Source organism: Biomphalaria glabrata, chromosome 5, assembly GCF_947242115.1.
Source record: "Biomphalaria glabrata chromosome 5, xgBioGlab47.1, whole genome shotgun sequence".
Taxonomy (NCBI): Eukaryota; Metazoa; Mollusca; class Gastropoda; family Planorbidae; genus Biomphalaria; species Biomphalaria glabrata.
The window spans coordinates 43,808,981-43,831,504 of record NC_074715.1 but is presented as its reverse complement, the minus strand read 5'-3'; the positions used below and the strand labels follow the sequence as shown (position 1 = coordinate 43,831,504).

Sequence of the window (22,524 nt, the reverse complement as noted above, 5' to 3'; positions counted from 1 at the left end):
AAGAAAAGAGTACCATATTTTCACACATATAACCTGCGGGTTATACAAGTTTTTACGGATGAATGGCAACTGTATGGGGTAAACAAAGGTTTGGGTTTACAAAATTTATTGTACTCATAAACATTAGAATAACAGAAAGTATGGACATACCGGTGGGTCTCTATACCTCTTATAGTTTGCTGTGTACATTGGAAAGATTTATGAACATCTCATTATACAACTCAACAAAAAAATAGTACCAATGCAGAAGAGAATCTTGAACATATCAGTAAGTGACAAGTAAGTAAGCAACTAAACTAATTTACTGATACCAGTAAGGTCAAAATGTGCACATGTGGGGTATATAAGTGTGAGTCTTGCATGATTTTGTTTTTACTAATTTTGTAATTAGTACAGGGTATACACGTGTGCAGGTTATACGTGTAAGTGGGGGTATATGTGTGAAAATACAGTATGGCTCCAGAAAATAGTTTTTTGTATCAATAAGAGTGTAGTAGAAGATAGGCTGAGAAAACTTTTTCTCCTCATTACAGATTACTCTAGTATACTATACTTTGACAATTAATGTGAAAAAATGACTAAGTCTGGGATGTTTTGGAGATGTGATTTTGTGTGCGAGTGTATCCACACATGAGCAAACAGAAATGATCCCAGGAGCAAAGTTGATTGGACAACATGACGTGTCTCAAAATGATAACATAGAGATGGTAGAATGATGCTAGAAACCAAACTCCTCCACTTCTCTTCAAACCAATAGCTAACCCCTCTCAATGTTACAAGTCTCCTTCATTAAGTTGTAATGGAGAATAAAGAATATATAAAGCTGAGCTGTAATTATGTTTCCTATTATGTACTAACCTTGTCAAAGAACATGCCTTTATAAACATCTCCAAACTGTCCTTCGCCCAGTATCTCCACAAGCCTCAAGTGATCTCTTGGGATTTCATAATCTCTTGCTATAAACAAAAAGTCATCAATTTAAAAGCTTTACCAGTGTAAGGTTCCTTACTAATCACATGAATAATTTTCCATTTTATCATCATACAGTGTATATCTCACTTTATCTCTGTTTGTAAACTATTGACTTTGATTTGATAATGTGTATTAAATCTTTAACTAAGATGTCAGTTATGTTTTTTGTATAAAGGTTAGAATTAAAGCCATCTTAATATGTATTAAGAAACTCATGATGGACTCTTTAAATAGCACACACATATAGGGTTGAATAAAAACACACAAGGTATGCACAAGCTTCAAATTATCTGAAAATTTCTGTTGATGACTCCAAATGTCATTTCTTTGATAAGTTATTTCTTGCCAATTATTCATTGGGCAAAAGGTGCTAAGTTCACCAGTAGTAGTTCATCTGTTTTAGTGTAAGTCATGTGACCAACTCAAATGTCTTGTATTTTTTTTTACCAAAAAGTGATACTTAAAACCCAGCCTTCAAGGTTAGAAATACATGACCTGAAGTTTCAAAGCAAGAGCTAATTAACAATGACATGAGTAGGTAAACTAAGTTTGCAAATCCAAAGGTACACTTTGACCCACTGCTGAAATCCTACAACTATAGGGTCTGATCATAAACAACAAATTCCAGCAGCTAAAGATTTAAGGCATGGTTAATGAAGATGCACACTCAAAGCTATTATTACAATAACATACATTCCTTTTAAATGCTAAGTTTTTATCTGATTGACCAAAACAAAAGAAAAAATGTAAAAACTCCCCCCCCCCCCCCCCCCCAAAAAAAAAATCTGATGAAATACACAAGATAACTACATCTGTTCTCTACTGATTAAGAAGCTGCAGTAGAAGAGCAAGCTGAGAAAACTTCAAGGGAAAGTACTCTAAGTTTTAAGTAGAAAATGCTAAATGTTTAGTTGAGAAAGAATTCAAGCATTCACGTTTTTAGTTTTCTAAAAGTTAAGAGATCAGCTTGTCAAGAATGATCTAGAACAAGCTAAACAAGCAAGAACCATTCGTAACACTGCACAGTTCAATAAAATTCAGATGTTATAATTAGTAATGGAAATCAGTCAACACTCATAACCACTTATCTGCTATTAATTAACATTTGTTTATTAACAAACTTGCTTAAAGGTAAAGGCATATTCTATCATACTAGTAATTGTATGTGGTAGAATAAATAAAACATGCTTTTTACTAAATGCAAGAGAAATTTTAATTGTTTAAGTAGCTGAGGGCTGGTGCACTGATATATTATGAATGATTGCATTGCATGCCAAAGTGGACTTTGTTGTCAGAGGATGCCAAATATGACAACTAAGACTCATGCATTTCAATGCACACTTCTTTCAACTTTAACAGTTGGTGTAACTTACACTTGCGGCGAACACTGCGTTTTTTTGGTTTTCCTAGAAAAACAAAAGAATGTTCAAGTTTTGAAGACTGATAAACCAAAAATGTAATTTAGACCCTTTGGTGTATAAGGTCAAGGCTCTATTTCTCTTTTTCAGATCTTCAAGCTACTAGGTCTTAAAAAGAGTGATCACAACAAACAAATTTTTCAATGGAGAAATGATATGTTTAATGATAATCCAATGTTTGATTAATCAAAGAAAAATTAGAAATAAGAAAAGCTATGTACATGCATTCAAAGAGGGTTAGAAGACATGTATATGTCCAACTTGGAAAATAGTTGAATAACTGGGAAATCTTATGAATAGGAAGGACCCATTACTCACAATCTAAAGAGGAGATTTGGGAAATTTTATGAATGAATGATGTCAAAGTCAAAGATAGGAAGGACCCAATACTCACAAACTAAAAGGAGATTTGGAAATAGTTTTTTTTTTGTTTAGATGAGGTTAATTTAGTAAGACCATTGTATTCGTTGTTGAAGACATCCTGAAGGGCAGAGTTTACTGATAACCCAATTTTTTATATCTATCTATTTCTATCCCCCGAGGAAGATCTATCATCTTCTTTGATATCAAAATGTAGTGGAAGAGCTGAGTTGATGTTCCTATTTTAACAAATTAATTTTTCCCAAGTTGAAGTAATGAAATGAATTTAAAAAATTATATTTATACTGCACTCATGGGAGGAAAAAACAACAATTTAGCTACCACAAAACTTGTAATTTGTTAACAATAATGATCTTACCATCAGGGGTGCTATAGTCATCTTCTTCTTCCACAATTTCAGCATAGTCCGATATTCCTGTGAGTCAATAGTTGCAACAGAAGCAAGAGAAAAAAAAAAGTCATTGTCAACAAGCACAAAAAAAAGTCAACAAGCAGAGTAACCAGGCAATAAGGAGTAAAGGTGAAAGTAGACCAACTAGACTAATCACTATCATGCCTTTTTATTTTAACACAGGTTTAGAGTTTAAGGGTTTAGAGTTGATGCTATTTTTCTCAAAGACAACAGATTTAGGATGATTCAAGTTTACTTTTTAACCCTATGACAACCTCAGTATCAACTACATTTTTAATCAAGCAATACCAAAATGTTTCATGTTTAAAATTGTGAACTATATGTACTACATGAACAGAAATAATGTATGCAGTAGAAAGATGTTCAAAAGGATGAATGAACTTTGGAGAGCATTATATTTGATCAAGATGAGAAATAATTTTTCGTCTAGTCTAAAAGCTAAAATAGATATGAAAAAATAAAATAATTCTGTTGATAATTGCCTCAACACTAAGAATGGAGTAACCAAAAACTAGAAGACATGCACAATATATAATAAACCAAGAAATCTAATTTTTTAATAAGCCGCAACAATAGTAGGTCTAAATACTATTTGATTATTATTTCTGATATATTAATGGAACTCTGACCATTACTAGAAATGTTTCATTATATGTATATATATATTTATACATATATATATATATATAATATATATATCAATAATATATTTTTTAGGGGAAAAAATTATAAATATTTATAACATGCACAACATATTTGTAAACAATTTTTGTTTTCATTATGTATTTTTTAGTCTAATTGGAGCAGCATAGACAAAACTCTTACAAAACAAATCACTCATTTAGTAGAGTCACTCATTTAGTAGAGTCACTATCATGATCACCTCCAGCAAGTCAATCACATGCTAGGACTAAGGACTGTGGTAGGTTGTGTTAATTGAACATGTGCTATCAGTGTCCACTTTTAAATCAAAGCAATCAACAACTTGTAGCAAACTTCCATTAGTTTATCCCCCCCCCCTTTTTTTTTAGGTTTCAACAATTCTGAAGATTGAACTTAAACAACCAGCAATAAAAAGAACATGTCAAACTTTATAGGACCTCATGTGACTGTTCATGTTATTGTCATGTGACATGAACATGATTCTCTATTGCTCTGATTTAAACACAAATAATGAACTGAGTAAATACAAAGAAAGCATCAAAGTCAGAACCTGAAAGAAAGAAAAAAAGAAAACCATACAAAATAGAAGTGTGAATAAGACATTGGAAGGACTTACTTTCATTTCCTGAGAAGATGTCCTCTGTCCTGCCAGGTCCGCCCCTTGGATAACTGGTAAGAGAGAGAGAGAGAAATGATGAGAAAACTAGACACATAACATGTATGTAAAAGTGACAGATATAACATTGGAATGCTAGGCACATATGATAGTCTGTAATGATCACATCTAACAAATATCACACCTCATATATATCTATATACCAACTACCAATATAAGAATATTACAGGAAAAAACAACAACAGGGAGTCCAGTGGTTGTGAATTATATAATCAAATATAAAACTTAACACAACATATAATTAATTTATATATGAAAATTCATCTGCATTGATAACTGACAAGGATATATATACCGATATGTATCCTCATGACCTATGCAAATGTTCTTTACTAATCAGTGAGCAGGGTAGTAAGTAACCACAGCTCAAGGCTGAGGAATCACATGACTAGTTGCAAAGGAAAAAAATATTTCTTGAGACATAAAATGTCACAGAGACAGTATGTATTTTTAAAGAAAATTTGATACTTTTCAATGCAGATCAATTTATTGGCAGCCTATTTCTAGAGAACAAAAGCATCAGACAAGTTTCATAGCACACCAGCTAAGGTTTCACTTCTATATTCAGCATTTGGATGCTCTGTTTAAGGCAAAGAAGGAGGCAAACATTTTCCTTAAACAAACATCAAGTCCCAGACTTAATAGCTTCCAATTATAAAGATTCTTTTGTTTGTTTGTTTGTTTAAATTATAAACTGAAAGTGTGTGTGCTGGAAGGAGGTTAAAAAAAATGAACATAATGAAACCTGACATTAGGACCAACACAAAAAACACATATTTAAACACAATGGACCTCATTCACTAATTGTAAACAAACAACATTAAGCCATGTGATTCTATATATCTTCTATACAAATTATGTAATCCATAGTGGCTGTCATGTGATACCTATTTTTCATTGTTTTATCAATATTATGACATGGCTAAATGTGTTTATTTACGATTGGTGGATGAGGTCCATTAGCCTGTCCCTCTCCAGACATTCTCAAACTGGCTCCAACTAGTGGAACTATCACGTGCCTTAGCTCTAAGATGAGTGGGAGATCGTATGGAAAGGGGGGGGGGGCTAGAAAGCTGATTTAAAAATAAAAACACAAAGTTAAAAAAAAAAATAGCAAAAGAAAATTCGAGCCTAATCCGAATGAAGGAATGAGTCATTCGAGGATTGTTTTAGGCCACACATTAAAGTGTCGGTGTGGATGTGTGTGCAATGATCGCAAGGGAGCTCTCGATGTACAAGTGAGAACTGGTGAGAGGGGGGTGGAAGGGTGTTAAAAAAATGGTTCATACAGAGTTTAATAACTTGCTTGAGGGGGGGGGAGAGGAGAGGGGTGAAAAGGCTACGGAGAATAGGGATCTGAAAAAAAAATGGGGAGAGAGGGGGGTGAACGCTTCAAAAAGAAACAGAGGCAGCAGATGGAGGAGGGGGGTGAATGGCTTATGACAGAAACAAAGTGACACACACAGGCTGCACTGTGAAACCTATGCAAATGTCCTTTACTAATCAGTGAGCGTGCCAGTAAAAACTAATCGCTCCGCGTGTTTGTGTGAGCCGATGGGAGGGCTGGCTGTGGAGCAGGCAAGGGAGATCATTCCAGTCCAATGATTTAGTTTTGGTTCATGATTGAGCCAATGAACAAGGAAGAAGGGAACTCGGGATATCTAATTAAAAAGGCTTTTAGCAAATAAAGTGGTTTGAAAAACAATATACGCTGTAAACTTTGTTCCACTGTAAGCGTGAATGGAATCAACTTGAACACATGGAGCACAAATAAAACACTGACAAACAATTGAAACAATTTTATTTTTCAAACGTGTCGTGTAGCGCATGCAAAGTGCTCTAAATCCAATCACTTTTGTGGCTATATCGCTGGAGATGGTGGTTGGGGGGGGGGGGGTGTACGTGTATTTAGGAAGTTGATGAGCTGCCTATTTCCAAACAGTCGGCATTCGAACTCGAGCCCTCTTGCTGGGATGCCAGGCGGCACTTAAAAGTACTTAACATTAAATGTAATGGGTAGAGGCGGGCTTTCACACTTTAAAAGAATACAGGGGATCAGAGAAAATGTTATAAGAGAAGAAAGATGTTTCTTGAGAAGGACAAAATGAATTTATAGAAAGAAATAATATAGAAGGGGGATAACTTAAGACACAATTTTCTTTAAAAATTAAACTGTTAACACACACACAAATAGAAAGTAGGAAATAGAATGTAAATATGAAAGAACAAAGAAAGAAATATATAGATATATAGATAAGGAAACAATATAGAAGATAGAAGAAAATAACAAAATAAATAAAGGACTTAATATGGCGAGGAAAAACGTAGCATGATGATTTTAGGAAAGATGGGATAGCAAAAGAAAACAAATGGTGAGAAGGGGAAGGAACCAGTGTGTGGAGTCTTGACTTAACTGTTGAACACCCCGACAGGGGACAGCCACTAGGCACCCATTCGTCCGAGATGCAAATGAGTTTTTGTTTTAATTCCAGGGGATATGTGAAACTTGCCGTGTCAATAAACTGAATAGTTTGCGGGGTGTTCAATCCCAAACATTGAACAGACGAAGCACTTAGTCATTGAGACACCATCCCATCCCATGACCTACTGCGAACGTTTTAGTGTGTCCAAAAAGATTAGACCTTAAGTTTGTATGTACACACGTGATCAAAACTATACATAGACCCAAATCTTTGCAGCCCACTGGAACAAAAATCTTTAACAATTAAACTCTGAATTTTCTACTCACCTACAAGTTATACGACTGTTACACACGACAATTAAAAATGTGTGTTATAATATATATAAACACACACACATATATATATATATAAAGAGAGAGAGAGAGAAAGAGAGAGAGAGAGGAGAGAGACGAGAAAATGGTCAGATATAAATACATGTGATAAATGCATAGAGCGATACCAACAAATAGGCCCATGTCTAACAGCGCGTGTATTGCATTTGTAATGGGTTAGCGTTGGAAAAAGAAACAGTTAACGGGAAGAAAATAGATAGAAGCCTAGAGAACGTGAATTACGCGAGGAGAGACAGAACAAGAAACAGAGCGAGTGAGAGGTGCAGTGAGTTCACGTGACATGAAAGAAAGCTGACCGGAGAAAAGACTGGAAACGGATCTAAGGGACAGAACCACAGAAGAAATCAGAAGAGTTGTTTTAGAACTTATGGCCAGAACAGTGTTGTCTAGCAATACAAAAAGAAACAAGCGTAGTCAACGACACCACCAATAGATCAGAGGCACTTATAGTTGTCAACACACAAATGCATGTGAATAAATTGTATGAATCTATTTCATCTGTTTGGCATTTAGAGACCAAATAACCAGGGGACAAGGTTATGTCCCTGTCAGACCGTGATGGAGTGTCCCATGATAATGTAATACAAAGCGTATAGAAAAGGGGGAGGGGGACACATAAGGAAAGGCTGATGCAATCAATAGCAACTTTCTCTATATGTAAGTTGCTCTATTTCTTCTGTTTATCGCTGTTACACTCGAATACATATAAAAGAATACACAATGTACGTGTATTTAAAAGTTACATGCTTTGATACAATATTATTTAATGAAATATATCATTGGGTCTTTCTGTTTCCACATACAGGACAAACGCCGGAAACATAAGGACTAGTCGGAGACGTGGACTGGTAAGGTTCTCTATATTAGGTACTTATGGTCGAAAGAGGGACTGCTTTATCTAATTGAGCACTAGTCTAGTCCAGTGATGGAATAGCTTTTTTTTTTCGTAATAGTATGCCATAACTTGACCCTAAATTGGGATGTAATTATTGCTACCTAGTTATACAACACAAACCTAGTACTACAAACAGACCTAGGTGTACAACACAGACCTAGGTGTACAACACAGACTAAGTACTACAACACAGACCTAGTGTACACACAGACCTAGGTGTACAACACAGACCTATGTGTACAACACAGACCTAGGTGTACAACACAGACCTAGTGTACACACAGATCTAGGTGTACAACACAGACCTAGGTGTACAACACAGACCTAGGTGCACAACACAGATCTAGGTGTACAACACAGACCTAGGTGTACAACACAGACCTAGGTGTACAACATAGATCTAGTACTACAACACAGACCTAGTGCTACAACACAGACCAAGGTGTACAACACAGACCTAGGTGTACAACACAGACCTAGTGTACAACACAGACCTAGTGCTACAACACAGACCTAGTACTACAACACAGACCTAGTGCTACAACACAGACCAAGGTGTACAACACAGACCTAGGTGTACAACACAGATCTAGGTGTACAACACAGACCTAGGTGTACAACACAGATCTAGGTGTACAACACAGACCTAATGCTACAATACAGATCTAGGTGTACAACACAGACCTAGGTGTACAACACAGACCTAGGCGTACAACACAGACCTAGGTGTACAACACATACCTAGGTGTACAACACATACCTAGGTGTACAACATAGATCTAGTACTACAACACAGACCTAGTGCTACAACACAGACCAAGGTGTACAACACATACCTAGGTGTACAACATAGATCTAGTACTACAACACAGACCTAGTGCTACAACACAGACCTAGGTGTACAACACATACCTAGGTGTACAACACATACCTAGGTGTACAACATAGATCTAGTACTACAACACAGACCTAGTGCTACAACACAGACCAAGGTGTACAACACATACCTAGGTGTACAACACATACCTAGGTGTACAACATAGATCTAGTACTACAACACAGACCTAGTGCTACAACACAGACCAAGGTGTACAACACAGACCTAGGTGTACAACACAGATCTAGGTGTACAACACAGATCTAGGTGTACAACACAGACCTAATGCTACAATACAGATCTAGGTGTACAACACATACCTAGGTGTACAACATAGATCTAGTACTACAACACAGACCTAGTGCTACAACACAGACCAAGGTGTACAACACAGACCTAGGTGTACAACACAGATCTAGGTGTACAACACAGATCTAGGTGTACAACACAGACCTAATGCTACAATACAGATCTAGGTGTACAACACAGATCTAGGTGTACAACACAGATCTAGGTGTACAACACAGATCTAGGTGTACAACACGGACCTAGGTGTACAACACAGATCTAGGTGTACAACACAGACCTAGGTGTACAACACAGACCTAGGTGTACAACACAGATCTAGGTGTACAACACGGACCTAGGTGTACAACACCGACCTAGTGGTACAAGAGAGACCCAGTACCAGGTGATAGACCTACATGTATTACTTCATAAAAGAGTGAACAAAACGTAGAAGGTGAACAGGACAGACAAATCCTACCAAGCACTAAGTAACATGGACTAAGATTAAAGTTAAGTGTTGAAACCAAGATGTGGACTCGACCGGACAAACAGTGGACAATACAAGACATTAAGTTGAAAGACACAGAGAAGTACACAGAACAAAGACATACTATACGTCACCACATAAACTCTACATATCTATGACTAAGTACTTACTTCACTTTCGGTGTTCTGGGTATGGAGTCATCTGGAAACAACAAAGGATTAAAGTGTTTAAAAGGTTTGGCTAAACAGGTCCACATTCTAACAAATGTAACAATGTTTGTTTCTTTTAAAATTTAGTTTCAATTCAAGTCCATCACAAATATAATGAAGACCAGCTGATTTAGAGATTGTTTTTTTTTTTTGACAGCCCTGTACCGGTATCGTATTAGTCAGAGGTGACCAAGTCTAAACATCCAGAAGTGAGAAAAATACCGAAATAAAAACTCTGTCGTTCTCAATGTGAGTAGATCTGTGGGTACACGATCAATCCCTCACCAGTAAAACGTATCTCACACTGAATGACAAAATGATATGACTGCCCATTGGAGTGTAATCAAATAAGCGGGGCGTGATCGAAACACTTCCGTGTCCAGAGAACCACGTGACTAACTCCTCATTACAAAACATCAGAACTACTCAACGAATACAGTCTGTGACATTCAAACTACTGGCAACACCGATCTCTCCAAACGTCCAATGCCTAGTACCTCAGATCTAGGTGTAATGCGTCTTCCAGGAAACTCTAGGACACAAAGAACAACAAAAAAAAAATCACTTTAAATGTTTAATCGATGACCATAGCAAGGGCTATCTAGACTCTGATCGCGAGACAACCAAACACAGACTAGAACACATGGCAACACATATAAGAGAAAATACTTGTTACTCCTAGAACTGGTCAATAACTGGACCCCCACCACCCCTAAACCCCAGTCAGCCAGGAAACAAAAAGAAAGAAAAACAACGTGACTGTGTGTGTGTGTGTCTCTTAAAAGACACCAGTAGAGCGATGGAACTCGGCAGGAAGAAAAAGTTGGATGAAATCAATAGGGGAGGGGTGGGTGTGAGTAAAGGCATTTGGGGGGGGGGGATAGGCCAATGAATGGGTGTATTCAATTAAGAACATTGAATGTGCGCCATAAATAGATTCAAGTTAATTACTTTCTGTTTATTTAAATAGACCAACGGACGCACTCAATTCAGTCACTTTTTGACAATTTTTTTTTTTACTAAAAGTGTATATCTCAGCATGTTGATTAACAGAAGCACATACAAAACGCACATACACATGAATAAATCAATAAATAAATATATATTATTAACACTAGAAAATATAATGATATTTGTAATGTTATTATTAACAATGCTAGTGTGTCTTGTCTCAAACTGTATGTATTAGCCTAAAGCTGATCCGAGAATGGGAAATGGGAGAAAAAAAACAAGTTCAAACTTTTGAGCAGACAAAGTGAGTTGACATAAAGCTTTGTAATAAAGATAGAAATAGTTTAAAATAAAGATCGAAATAAATCAAAATGGAATAAACTAGTTTCAGAACAGCAATCATCATTAAGGGTGTATTGAATTATTTGAATTAGAGAGAGAGAGACTCACTAAAATACTGCTCTCCCACAATCTACATCCAGTTTCATCTTAATGTCATCTGCTCCATTTAGTGTCCTTGGGAAACAATGTGTGTGTGTGTGTCGGGAGGGGGGGGGAATTTGGATTAAAAGCACGTGCGTCCTCGTTGAAAGATTTCAATGCCTGTGTGTGAGGAGGAACATTTTTTATTTTCTTTAATGGATATGACCCGGGGGGGGGGGGGTAGGAGAAAAAAAAAGCTGGGGAAAAAGTGTTTAGGGGGGGGGGGGGGGAGGAGGAAGTCAGAACAAAAAAAAATCAATCCGAGAACAGAATGTAAATTAAAGGAAGAGAACTTTTAGGAGAAACACACACACACACACAAAAAACAAGTTAGAGAAGGAAAGAGTCTAATTGGAGGCATATTTATGTATGAAAACAACTCTATTGATACATATATTATACATTAATGAGAACACAATGAACTGTATTTGTGCGAGTCTAAAGACAACTTTGTTTACCACATCGCTTTGTTCGTGAGATCCATTACCAATGCCACGAGAGACAGGGGCGTTCATTCAGTACATATATTGGGAGAGACGATACATTCATTGTTTTCCTAACTAGTAACTACTGTGATCCTTGATGCTGACCCCTAGCTCAGGAGTCTAGTGTGCGGGTGTTTGAAAAGAAGACTTTCTAGTCTTTCGGATGTGAACAATTCACACGTGCCGGCTGTACACACATCTTCTAGAACAATGTACCAATGGTGAGGGTTTAGATCAGTTTGAAATAAGAAGTGTGAATTCAAAGAGCCCTCCCTATTTCCTTTCATGTGTGTTGCCTCCTCATTCCATCGTTCAGGGCTGCATCCCCAACACATTACGAATACTGCCCGGTAGGTTATTTTCTCCTCATTCCATTACTGCCCGGTAGGTTATTTTCTCCTCATTCCATCGTTCAGGGCTGCATCCCCAACACATTTTACGAATACTGCCCGGTAGGTTATTTTCTCCTCATTCCATCGTTCAGGGCTGCATCCCCAACACATTTTACGAATACTGCCCGGTAGGTTATTTTCTCCTCATTCCATCGTTCAGAGCTGCATCCCCAACACATTTTACGAATACTGCCCGGTAGGTTATTTTCTCCTCATTCAATCGTTCAGAGCTGCATCCCCAAACACATCTTTGCGGAGGCCGTGAGAACCCCCCCCCCCCACCTGTTGCTCATTCTAAAGAATACTTACAATGGGCTAAATACACAAACACAAGTTTTGCACCAAATAGTTGTCTTTCAATTTTCTCCTCACGAGTTAGTCAAGCATATAGTCCATAAGATGAACACTTAATATTTCAATCGATCTAATCTAAAGCCAACTGTTCTAGCTACTATTATTAAAGTATATTTAGAATAAAGGTGTTCATTTATTAAGATCTAGGTGTAATACATAGATGGCCCAATGTCATGAGAAATGATTAAATGTAATAACTAAGTCCAAGTTGAACATAGCTCTGTTTCAACACTAACATTGACTAAGTTCGAGAAAGGAAGCAATTCTTTCACAGATCAAGACATTTCACTGAGAGCTAATTCTGGCCCAGTGTCCAGTGCAGATATACGAGTGCCCACCAATAAACAGATCTCATTACATCCCAGGGTCCAGGGAAACTAAGGCCAACTATTGTCCGCAGAGCATACCACAAATAGTGTTGGCTACGTACCAAGCACATCTCCAGACAGTTCGACCAAGAAATGACTTAGTGGTCAATCAATACCTGCACTTGGACCAACAATATATTACAAATATCATAAATATTATAAGATTTTGGGTCTGGATCTTTGTGCTACGAAATAGATAGTCGATATGACCTCCCATCCAATAATACCGTTAGTAAGCACACGATTGCGCTCAATGATTACATGTTTAGTATGGTAATGACCTCATGGTGTTTTTGCTTTTTTCTATTCTCATTAAAATGGTTATCCTCCCATTTAGAAATAATTACAAAACTATGATTAGTAAAAAAAAACAAAAAAAAAAAACTGTGGCAAAAAAAAAAAAAAAAACAACCGTGTGATTAGTAACTATTTCACGAGTAACAATCTTTCACCTTCGTTTAGAGTTATATTTAAAGGTGCGCTTTTATCCACCAGTTATTACCCCTTTCATTTCCTTTTCATTTCTCTCTCTCTCTCTCCAGTTTTTTTTTACATTTTTTTCTTTTAAAGAATTGATTCTAAACTTTCTAGCTCCTACATAGAAAGAGAATCAAGTCCCCGGTCAGTGACCCAATAAATTAAGCCCCAGTGGCAAAACTTAATGTGCCGTTAACTAGAGAAGGGACCAGGCATAGAGATGAATAGACAGAACTGGGTGGAATGCTGGTCGATGTCTTAATTATAGCTCATGGGCCAGTGAGTGTACCTTATGGAAGCTCGATACATGGCAACATCTTGTGCCACACTGTCACTCTACTGTTCACAGGAAAATGGTGTTCAAAGTATTCTCAAAGCAGTAAAATATAATAACTGAAATAATTCCTTAAAATATGATGCACTTATTGAGTTGTATGTTTAACACACTATGATACTGAGATAAGTCAATTCAAATCTCGCCATATCCAGATTTATTAGACCCGGGTTATTGTAAACAATGACATGAAACTTTCAACATTAGGTAGTACATTTCATTGAGATCTAATTCTAGCCCAGTGTTCAGTGCAGATAAACGAGTGCTCACCATAACTTTCATTAAAAGTTGTATAAAAAGTTATATATTTACTAAAGACCAATGTTTTAGTGTTAGATATGTTATCAGAACAACAGCAATGTTGAAAAGTTCAATCATTGCCAATCATTGCTTTCAAGACCCTGCCTGACAGTGTGAGCACAAAGGGGGGGGGGGTCGCTTGGGAAAAGGAACACGTTAAACTAACACAAAGGGGTGGGTGGGGAAAGGAGGGAGCATGTGACGAGATGCTTTGAATAATTAAATAAGACTGTCCAGCCACACATGGGCCAACAAGTGCACTGAACTAATCTAAACACTGGCAAGACAGAACAAAGGAATCAGAAGGAGGCTTTAAGAAGAAATTGAGTTAGCACATTCCATCTGAGTTTTCACAGAGACTCCGTTTCTTAAGACTTTTAGTTTGGGATCAAGTATTTACAACAGACTGAGGTATTAGTTGGCCATTCTTAACAATAACATTCATCTAGAGAGCCCTATCAAGACAATGGTATAAGATTTAGAAATTGACCCGCCTTTCGTTTTTCTCCCCTATTTTTTGTGATAAGTTAAAGAGATAACTCTGTGATTCTCTAAGGAGCAATATTTGACAAGATCTACCACACAACTACCATCCCTCCCACCTCAAAAGCCCATTCATTACAGTGTCAACTTGTTAGTCAAACCAGATTTGTTCCTGCTGGGAACCCACACAGAATAAAGTCTGAGGGGGAGGAGCTGTTGGGAGACATTGACCATTATAAAATATAATAAATGACCTAGACAACTGTGAGCTAGCCCAGAACAAGATTGACCCAACAGGGTCAGCTAGAGGTTGGGGTGACAGAAAATTATGACAAAAACAGTTCCACAGCCCAGGATCTAAAAATAGCTTTAGGCGATGTCGCCAAAAATGTAGGAAACATTACACTGGAGATCATGGAACTTATTATATGCATCTAAATATTAAAACAAACATCGGAAATCAAAGAATATTTCAATATAAACAATAGGACCCATAAAAAAGACAAAATGTTCAGTGCTAAATCCCTGACTTACATTTTATATACTACAATAAATATAATTTTGATATCTTGTAAAGTTCCCCTTTCAGACCTTGTGATCTATGGGGTAAATGATGTAAAGGACATCTGTTTCTGTGGCCCACTGCGAAGGATGGTGTCATGTGGCCAGCACAATGACCAACCACTTTTACTTTCCTCAGCTGTAAGGTACCTATTAGATGGGTGGACTCAGAGGCTCCCTTAAGATCCCAAAAAGTAAAAATCTAAATATTCATCAGGATTCAAACCCAGGAAGACAAGCGCTTCACCATTCAGCCACTGCACTTCCTTTGATTGCTTGTATTCAAGTAAAATTTCAACAGGCATTCACATTATGTTTCTTCCTGTGTGTGTGTAAATATATATATCGATATAGATAGATAGATAGATAGATAGATAGATAGATAGATAGATAGATAGATAGAGATAGATATAGATAGATAGATAGATAGATAGATAGATAGATAGATAGATAGATAGATAGATAGATAGATATAGATAGATAGATAGATAGATAGATAGATAGATAGATAGATAGATAGATAGATAGATAGATAGATAGATAGATAGATAGATAGATAGATAGATAGATAGATAGAGACAGACAGACAGAAAGATAGATTAGATAGATAGATAGATAGATAGATAGATAGATAGATAGATAGATAGATAGATAGATAGATAGATAGATAGATAGAGATAGATAGATAGATAGATAAATAGATAGATAGATACCATAATAATAATAATATCCTCATTATCTACATTGATGGAATCATACCATTTATATTAATAAGACTGAAAGTCCACTAATCATCACTGTCATTATACAGGACAGGGAGAATGAATGCCAGTGATTGATCTGTGTACCAGGGAACAATCCCACCTAATCAGGAATGCAATAGGACACAGCCTATTGATTAGCAGGTTGAGATAACTGTCCCATATCTCAAAAACAACAGAAGATTTTTTTTCTGGTAAGTTTTCTACTAGGAACCATGTCTAACAGAAACCTTCATGTTTGAAAGAGGCCCTTAATGGCTAAAATACTCCATTGCCAAAACTCTGGTAAAAAACTATGAAGAAATCAAGACTAGATAGGCCGAGCCAACAGAGTTGACGAGATTTGAAGATTGTTCTGATAAAGAAAAATCTAACTAAAAAAAATCTTCTAAAGAAACATTTAAGAAATCTTTAAATTATCAAGAAACAAATAAAGGACTCAAAAATCAAAGTCAATACAAATGTTCAGTGAGGTCTTAATCTCTTGGCTGTATCAGGACTACAATAACAACTCAGCACATGTTAGTCACATTTCAACTCTTGCTTATTAAATGTTTCTAAAAACTTCAAGGCAGCCAGATTTTTCTGAATTCTGAAACCTAGTGACATACACATTTTTCTAACAAAATGTATCAATCTTAGTTCAGTTTATTTAGATCAACATTATTAGATAAGTGAACATTACAAGAGGTTAAGAAACTGCAATAACTTTGAGGCACTCTATACGCCATGGAACTAGTGAAGGCTTTCATCCAGGCTTGAGTGCCCTACAAGATTCCAAGCCATTCTCAAGCAGCAGATTGAATACCATGTCAATGATGACTGATGCTGAAACTATGCTAACAATTAAACTCTATTTCTCCACACTGAAAGGGGGCTTAATTTTGTGGGAAAACTAAAGTCCTCTGTTCAGCTGCATCATTGGGAATAGATATGGATGCTATAGAAAGATCTAAATTTGCTAGAATGATTCAACTTAAAATGCCAAGAATATAAGCACTCTATATATTAATGTTCTGGTGAATGCTATACTGTTTAAAAGCTGCACCAAATGGCAACAAAACTTTTATAAATATAGCATATAAAGGTTATCTTTTTTTTTATAAAAATAAAGTATAACACAAGTAATGTCTGTATAATGGCTTTTAGTGTTGATTTTTTAACATTTTTCGGATGTTACTTCAGAATTGAAGATTATTACATCCTATCACAAACTTCCTGCAGGATAGGATCAGGCAAAGTTCAAACTTGGTACCATCAAGACAACAGTCTAGAGCGCATACCACATGTCCAGGCAACCAGAGTTTTTGTAATGCAAAGCATATGTTTTTAATACCAATACATAATTCAAGCCACCATAGCTGACATAGAAGAGAGCACCTGGTTGCATGCAGCTCCAGAACGAGACAGCTGAAAGTCACTCACAAAGACTGCAGTATACACATTTGAGACCAAAAGAAAATCTTCTGTCGAAGACAGACGCATAAGGCAAAAAGAAAATCTTAATCGACCACCGGCGGACAATGGTTATGCTTGCCCTGGATGTTTAAAAACATGTAGGTCACAGGTGGAGCTGCATAGCCACGGGAAATACTGCATTCCTCATTAATCTTCGAAATCGAAGATAAGCCTTATTATTATAATTCACGCCATACAGTAATGTCGATATATTAAGAAATTCTATTAACTAATTAGCAACATTATATTATCCAATTATATGGACAGCAACAGAAGAGTCACCATAGTTACAAGGCAAAAGTAATGAGAAAAGCTATCTCTTCAAAAAGTACTAACCTCTTTTACTCCACAGTGTTCCTTGCATGTCATGGACTAGCCTGCAATAGCCATCTATAAGGTCAGCCATGTCCTCCACATCATCTAAAGTCTTACATGTAATTGTTAGTGGCTCAGATGCCCCAACAATTTTGAGCTGCACTACCCCTTTGTTGTCATCTCCAGTCATTGTGTGGATAGACTGGACTTGGACGAAATCTGCCATGTGGGTGGGCTAAAAAAAAATGAATGAATTGGAATGACCTGACACAGATTTTAATGAAGGTTTACATGTACATATTAAAGTCTCTTATCCCAAAGGAAAATGTTTTTCTTTAGCAGAGACATTCTACAAAACTTTACAGATCAATCATTATAAACATGGCACTAAAATAACTGTAAAACATTGGGCCACAGAAACAAATGACCTTTACATCATCATGCCCTAGATATATCACAAGGCCTGAAAGGGGAACTTGACTTTATTTAAAAAAAAACATGTAGTACACACTAAGATGGAAAATTTATTATTGGAACTAAAAACTTTCAAGATGTTTGTCTCTGTTACAGGTTTAATGGTAATGACTAAGGTAAAAGAATAAGATTCAAGTAACTTTTTTAAAGATGTTACTTTCTTGAGAATGTTGTTTTTTTTTTGTTTTTTTTAAACACTACTGATTCTTTTATAGGTCTAATGACAATAATTCTGTTTTCATAGTAATTTTATTTTTTGATGAAAAAAACAACTTTTTAAATTTAAAATTCTGAAATGTACCATATTAATTTATTATGAAGTAATGTGTATTTAAAGAAATAACAAACATAAAAAAAAATGCCAATTATTAACATTTATCACAAACAAAATTTAAAAAGTGCTGAACAGTAGCCTGCATAAGTTTAACTATAAAAACTTTGTCTAAACACTGAAATTCAAGGCTTGTGTATCCAGAGCCAAGGCACAGATCTTTCAACATTTATGGAAAGCAATATAGGCTTATGCTGATAGAAGTAGTATCCTCCTGAAAGCAAGTGCATCAGTCTCAAGCCCTCTAAGTCTAACAGAGATGAAGATTGCTTTTAGGAGCTATTTTCAAATGAATAAGGGTGAGTAATGAGAGGGTGGGAAGAGCAAGAGTTTTTCTAGTAAATGAGGTCATAGGTAAAGATGGACTGAGAGCTTATTCAGCGCATTACTTAGATATACATTTTTAAAAAAAATGTTTCTTACTGTAGAGGCTCTCTCTGTTAAATAACTAATACCAACATCTGGACCTATCACAATTTCTACAGAGATGCTCCAACCAGACTGAAAGAGAAACACAAGACAATGAGTTACAACAGAATTTCAAAAATTTGTTACATGCAAACCATTTTACTAGCTAAGCAACAGCTAGGCATTTAGATTTCTTGAGAGAAACAGAATCAATACTTTCTCTATATGGACTATTTTAAGGTCATCAGATTGTGAAATGTATAGATTAGTGTAATAAATTTTACTCACCCCTAAGGCACAACGAAATCTTTCATGGTTAAAATTATAAACAGAAGATAAAGTCTCAAAAAATTTGAAGACGCACTCCGACTCTGTCAGCTGGGCATAACAACGAAACTGCTGCTGAATTATCTTGCGGAGGGACTTGGACTGTGAATAAGAGAAAAAAAATAAGCTCTAAAAATTTACAGAGTAAATAATCAAATATAACTGAAGTCATTCTCACAAACTTGTGCCCCATACTGCACAAGATGGTTTAAAAAACAGAGATATAGAAAATAACACTTTTTTTTCCCATACAAAGCATAATATCTTTAAAGGTTAGATTTTGTTTAACATTCTGTAGATCTATATTTATATGCTCTATAATTCTCCCATAAAAGATTGTTATTATAAACAGTAGACTCTTTTGTCTCTGTTTTTCAAATTTGTATTAAAAAATTATAAATGGGATTTTGAAATTGTATTATTATAATTAAAATGTACTATTGGTACATTACCTTCATACTATCTATCACAGATCTTGGCAAAAAGCGTTTGAAACCAACTTCTTTCTCTAAGTAATCAAAGTTGGACTTCTTGTCTAAGGCAACTTGTGGCATATCTTTAAAAAAACGTCTGGAAAAAGAAAAGATTTTAAATGTATTCACCAATTGAACAAAATAAAAAATTCTGCACTTAGTCTGTATAGTCATGTTTGCTAATAAATGTAGTTTTTTTTAAAATTGTAAACCTAAACCTAAAAAGCAGAAACCAGGAATAGCCACTACTGCTTAACAACTCTAGTGGCCAATTTAAAGTTGTTTTGTAGTTGACTGAGCTCAGTTTTTAAAAGGCCTATTTTCTGACCTTAGAGAGAGATAGTGACACTATTTTTACAAGCTTCTTTCAGATTTTTAGCACATTCAAATAGTGGTGAGTGGAATGCAACTACAATCAATTTGATGTTTGAAGGTTAATGAAATATGTTATGGTAATCATGACGCTAATCCCTATAATTGTTGTTTCTGTCATGTGATCATTTTTTTCTTGCAAATTTTTAAGGTGGATTGTGTTTTTTTTAAATTAAAAATGTGTAGTTATGCCCCTTTTCTTGGTGAATTGAGTAGCTATTAGCAGACAACTGCTTTTGGAAAATGAGTTTAACAATTACAACAGACTGATTTCAACAATGTAACTTTGAAGATCTGTAATAGACTTATTTGCATATTCCATCATTCTCTTTCCTGTTTAGTTTACAAGGAAGGGGGAGGGGGTTTAAGAGAAAACTTTAGTTTTCAGTTGATGGCAATCTTCCGCTTTAGAGTTTCCTCTACCCTGAACAGCTGTGTCTGTTCCCTGGAAATGTGAGCTGATGATAATTCATTGGTAACTTCAAACATTTTCTATGGCTTTTACACTAGTGTTGAATGGTGTACACAGCAGTATTGGCTTACACACTGTAACACTGACCTCATTTCAATGCAGCCCAACTTGATGGCTATCTCTGGGTCAATGTGGTCTGCTTTCTCTTTTAAGTAATCTGACCTCACCTTTGAAAACAAGAGAATAAATAGTTATTTCTGCTGCCCTCATATAGATGGTTGGTTATAAGACTTCACACAATATTATGAAAGTTTTTGTGTTCAAATATATATCAGTGGCGTAGCTAGGGTAGGAGGAGGAGTGGGGTCCAAATTTAAAAGTCCTGCCAGGCCTCCACATGAGGGAGGCCCCCAATAAAAGTGTCAACATTTTTTTTTACATTAAATATTACACCACTGCTATGTCATCTTGCTATTCAAGTTGTTATATAAGTTAGTATTCCACACAGATTAACTCTTTCCGGCAGGGAAAGTCTAGGAGTAACATGAGTTATATCTTATTAAATTGTATATTTATGAAGTACATTATCTCGTGTCATGATGTCGAATGTCAAAATGGTGTCTCTAAAGAGGTCCAGCCCTATGGGTCCCTAGCTACGCCACTGATATTCCTTATAAACATCAAGTACCTGACATTTCAATAAGCAGTAGAACTTGTTTTGAAATTGTTAATTTTCCATAGCATTTTTTGTTCTCACCTGATCATAAAGATAATAAAATGTTACTTTATCTTTTTGGTGAAGTTCTTGAATACTTCTGGGTAGGTATCGAACTCGTAACTCATAACTGAAATAGAATAACAATTGTAACTAAGAACATTAAAGAATATGATCAAAGCTAACAAAGCCTGCCTTACCACTATTATGTCAAGCATTAAGCCATTTCTTAAGCATTTATAATTTCTGATTCTCTGATTTAATTACTATGAGTATAATGCTATTTATCTGTGATACTGTTTAAATCTCTTGTTCATGTATGAAGTTGTATGGAAGTAAGGACTTACCGAAGGTCTTCTGGCAGACACTTTGCTTCATACTTCTGCCTGACCTGATACATACTGAGATCATTGTGTAGCCAAAAGCCTTGTCGCTGAGAAATCACAACAAGTTTCAGGGCAAAGCATCTTGCAAACACTCTCTCACCTGCAGCCAGTCGACCAACAACCAACTTGATAATATCCTGAGGGTTTAAAACAAACATACACATAAGCAAAATAAAAAAATTAGTTTGGATCAGTCATGTAATTAAATTTGTAATAGATCTAGACTAACAATGATAAATCTATGCGATTAGAAATATTTTTACCAATATTGTTTAGCAGATTTTATGCTTTTAGCTTTCTGATATGCTATGATCCTATCAAGACCATTTGGAAAGGAGGGGGGGGGGGAGAACAGGGTATCTGGGTGACCGCTTTTTAAATTTATTTATTGAAAAAAGGTGATCGACCTGAATTCAAAATTAAGGGGTTAAAGCCTTCTTAGGTTTCTCAAGCCAACACTGTAACCCCTCTGTTAGTGAAGAGCTTATGAACATGTAAGATTGTATAGTTATCTATTGTTCTTTTTTTTAATGTTTGTGTTCACTAAGACTCAGACGATGACATATAAAGGGGACTAATTCAGCTTATACCACCACTTCAGTCAAGTACTATTTCATTCCCTTGTTTGACATACCAAAAAAACAATTTATTACCAATAGTTAATAGTTAATTAACAAATAAGTTACTTTTTTTAAAATTGATTCTTATGTTGTCAGGTAAAAGAAATAATTGTGCAAAATTTCAGCTTGATCCGAGATTGGATGTGGGAGAGGTAATGTGTACAAACTTTTTACCAGACAGGAAGCTTGTA

At 35.8% G+C, this 22,524-nt stretch overlaps 1 protein-coding gene across 11 annotated transcripts in view; it reads right to left on the bottom strand.

The window, feature by feature from the left end:
* The window catches only part of LOC106063815 (focal adhesion kinase 1), a 55,801-nt gene that overhangs the window by 10,980 nt on the left and 22,297 nt on the right, over positions 1 to 22,524 (bottom strand). For 8 of the 11 annotated variants that reach the window (XM_013222347.2, XM_013222283.2, XM_013222329.2 and 5 more), the window contains exons 3-14: positions 21,675 to 21,850; positions 21,370 to 21,457; positions 20,760 to 20,839; positions 19,808 to 19,925; positions 19,317 to 19,457; positions 19,044 to 19,121; positions 17,837 to 18,050; positions 10,055 to 10,085; positions 4,463 to 4,515; positions 3,130 to 3,186; positions 2,346 to 2,378; positions 859 to 956 (exon numbers count right to left, since the gene is read on the bottom strand). In XM_013222347.2, coding sequence (XP_013077801.1) covers positions 859 to 956; positions 2,346 to 2,378; positions 3,130 to 3,186; positions 4,463 to 4,515; positions 10,055 to 10,085; positions 17,837 to 18,050; positions 19,044 to 19,121; positions 19,317 to 19,457; positions 19,808 to 19,925; positions 20,760 to 20,839; positions 21,370 to 21,457; positions 21,675 to 21,850 — 1,167 coding nt within the window. The remainder of the gene's footprint in view (positions 1 to 858; positions 957 to 2,345; positions 2,379 to 3,129; positions 3,187 to 4,462; positions 4,516 to 10,054; positions 10,086 to 17,836; positions 18,051 to 19,043; positions 19,122 to 19,316; positions 19,458 to 19,807; positions 19,926 to 20,759; positions 20,840 to 21,369; positions 21,458 to 21,674; positions 21,851 to 22,524) is intronic. The other 3 variants (XM_013222335.2, XM_013222342.2, XM_056029402.1) reach the window with 3 other exon arrangements.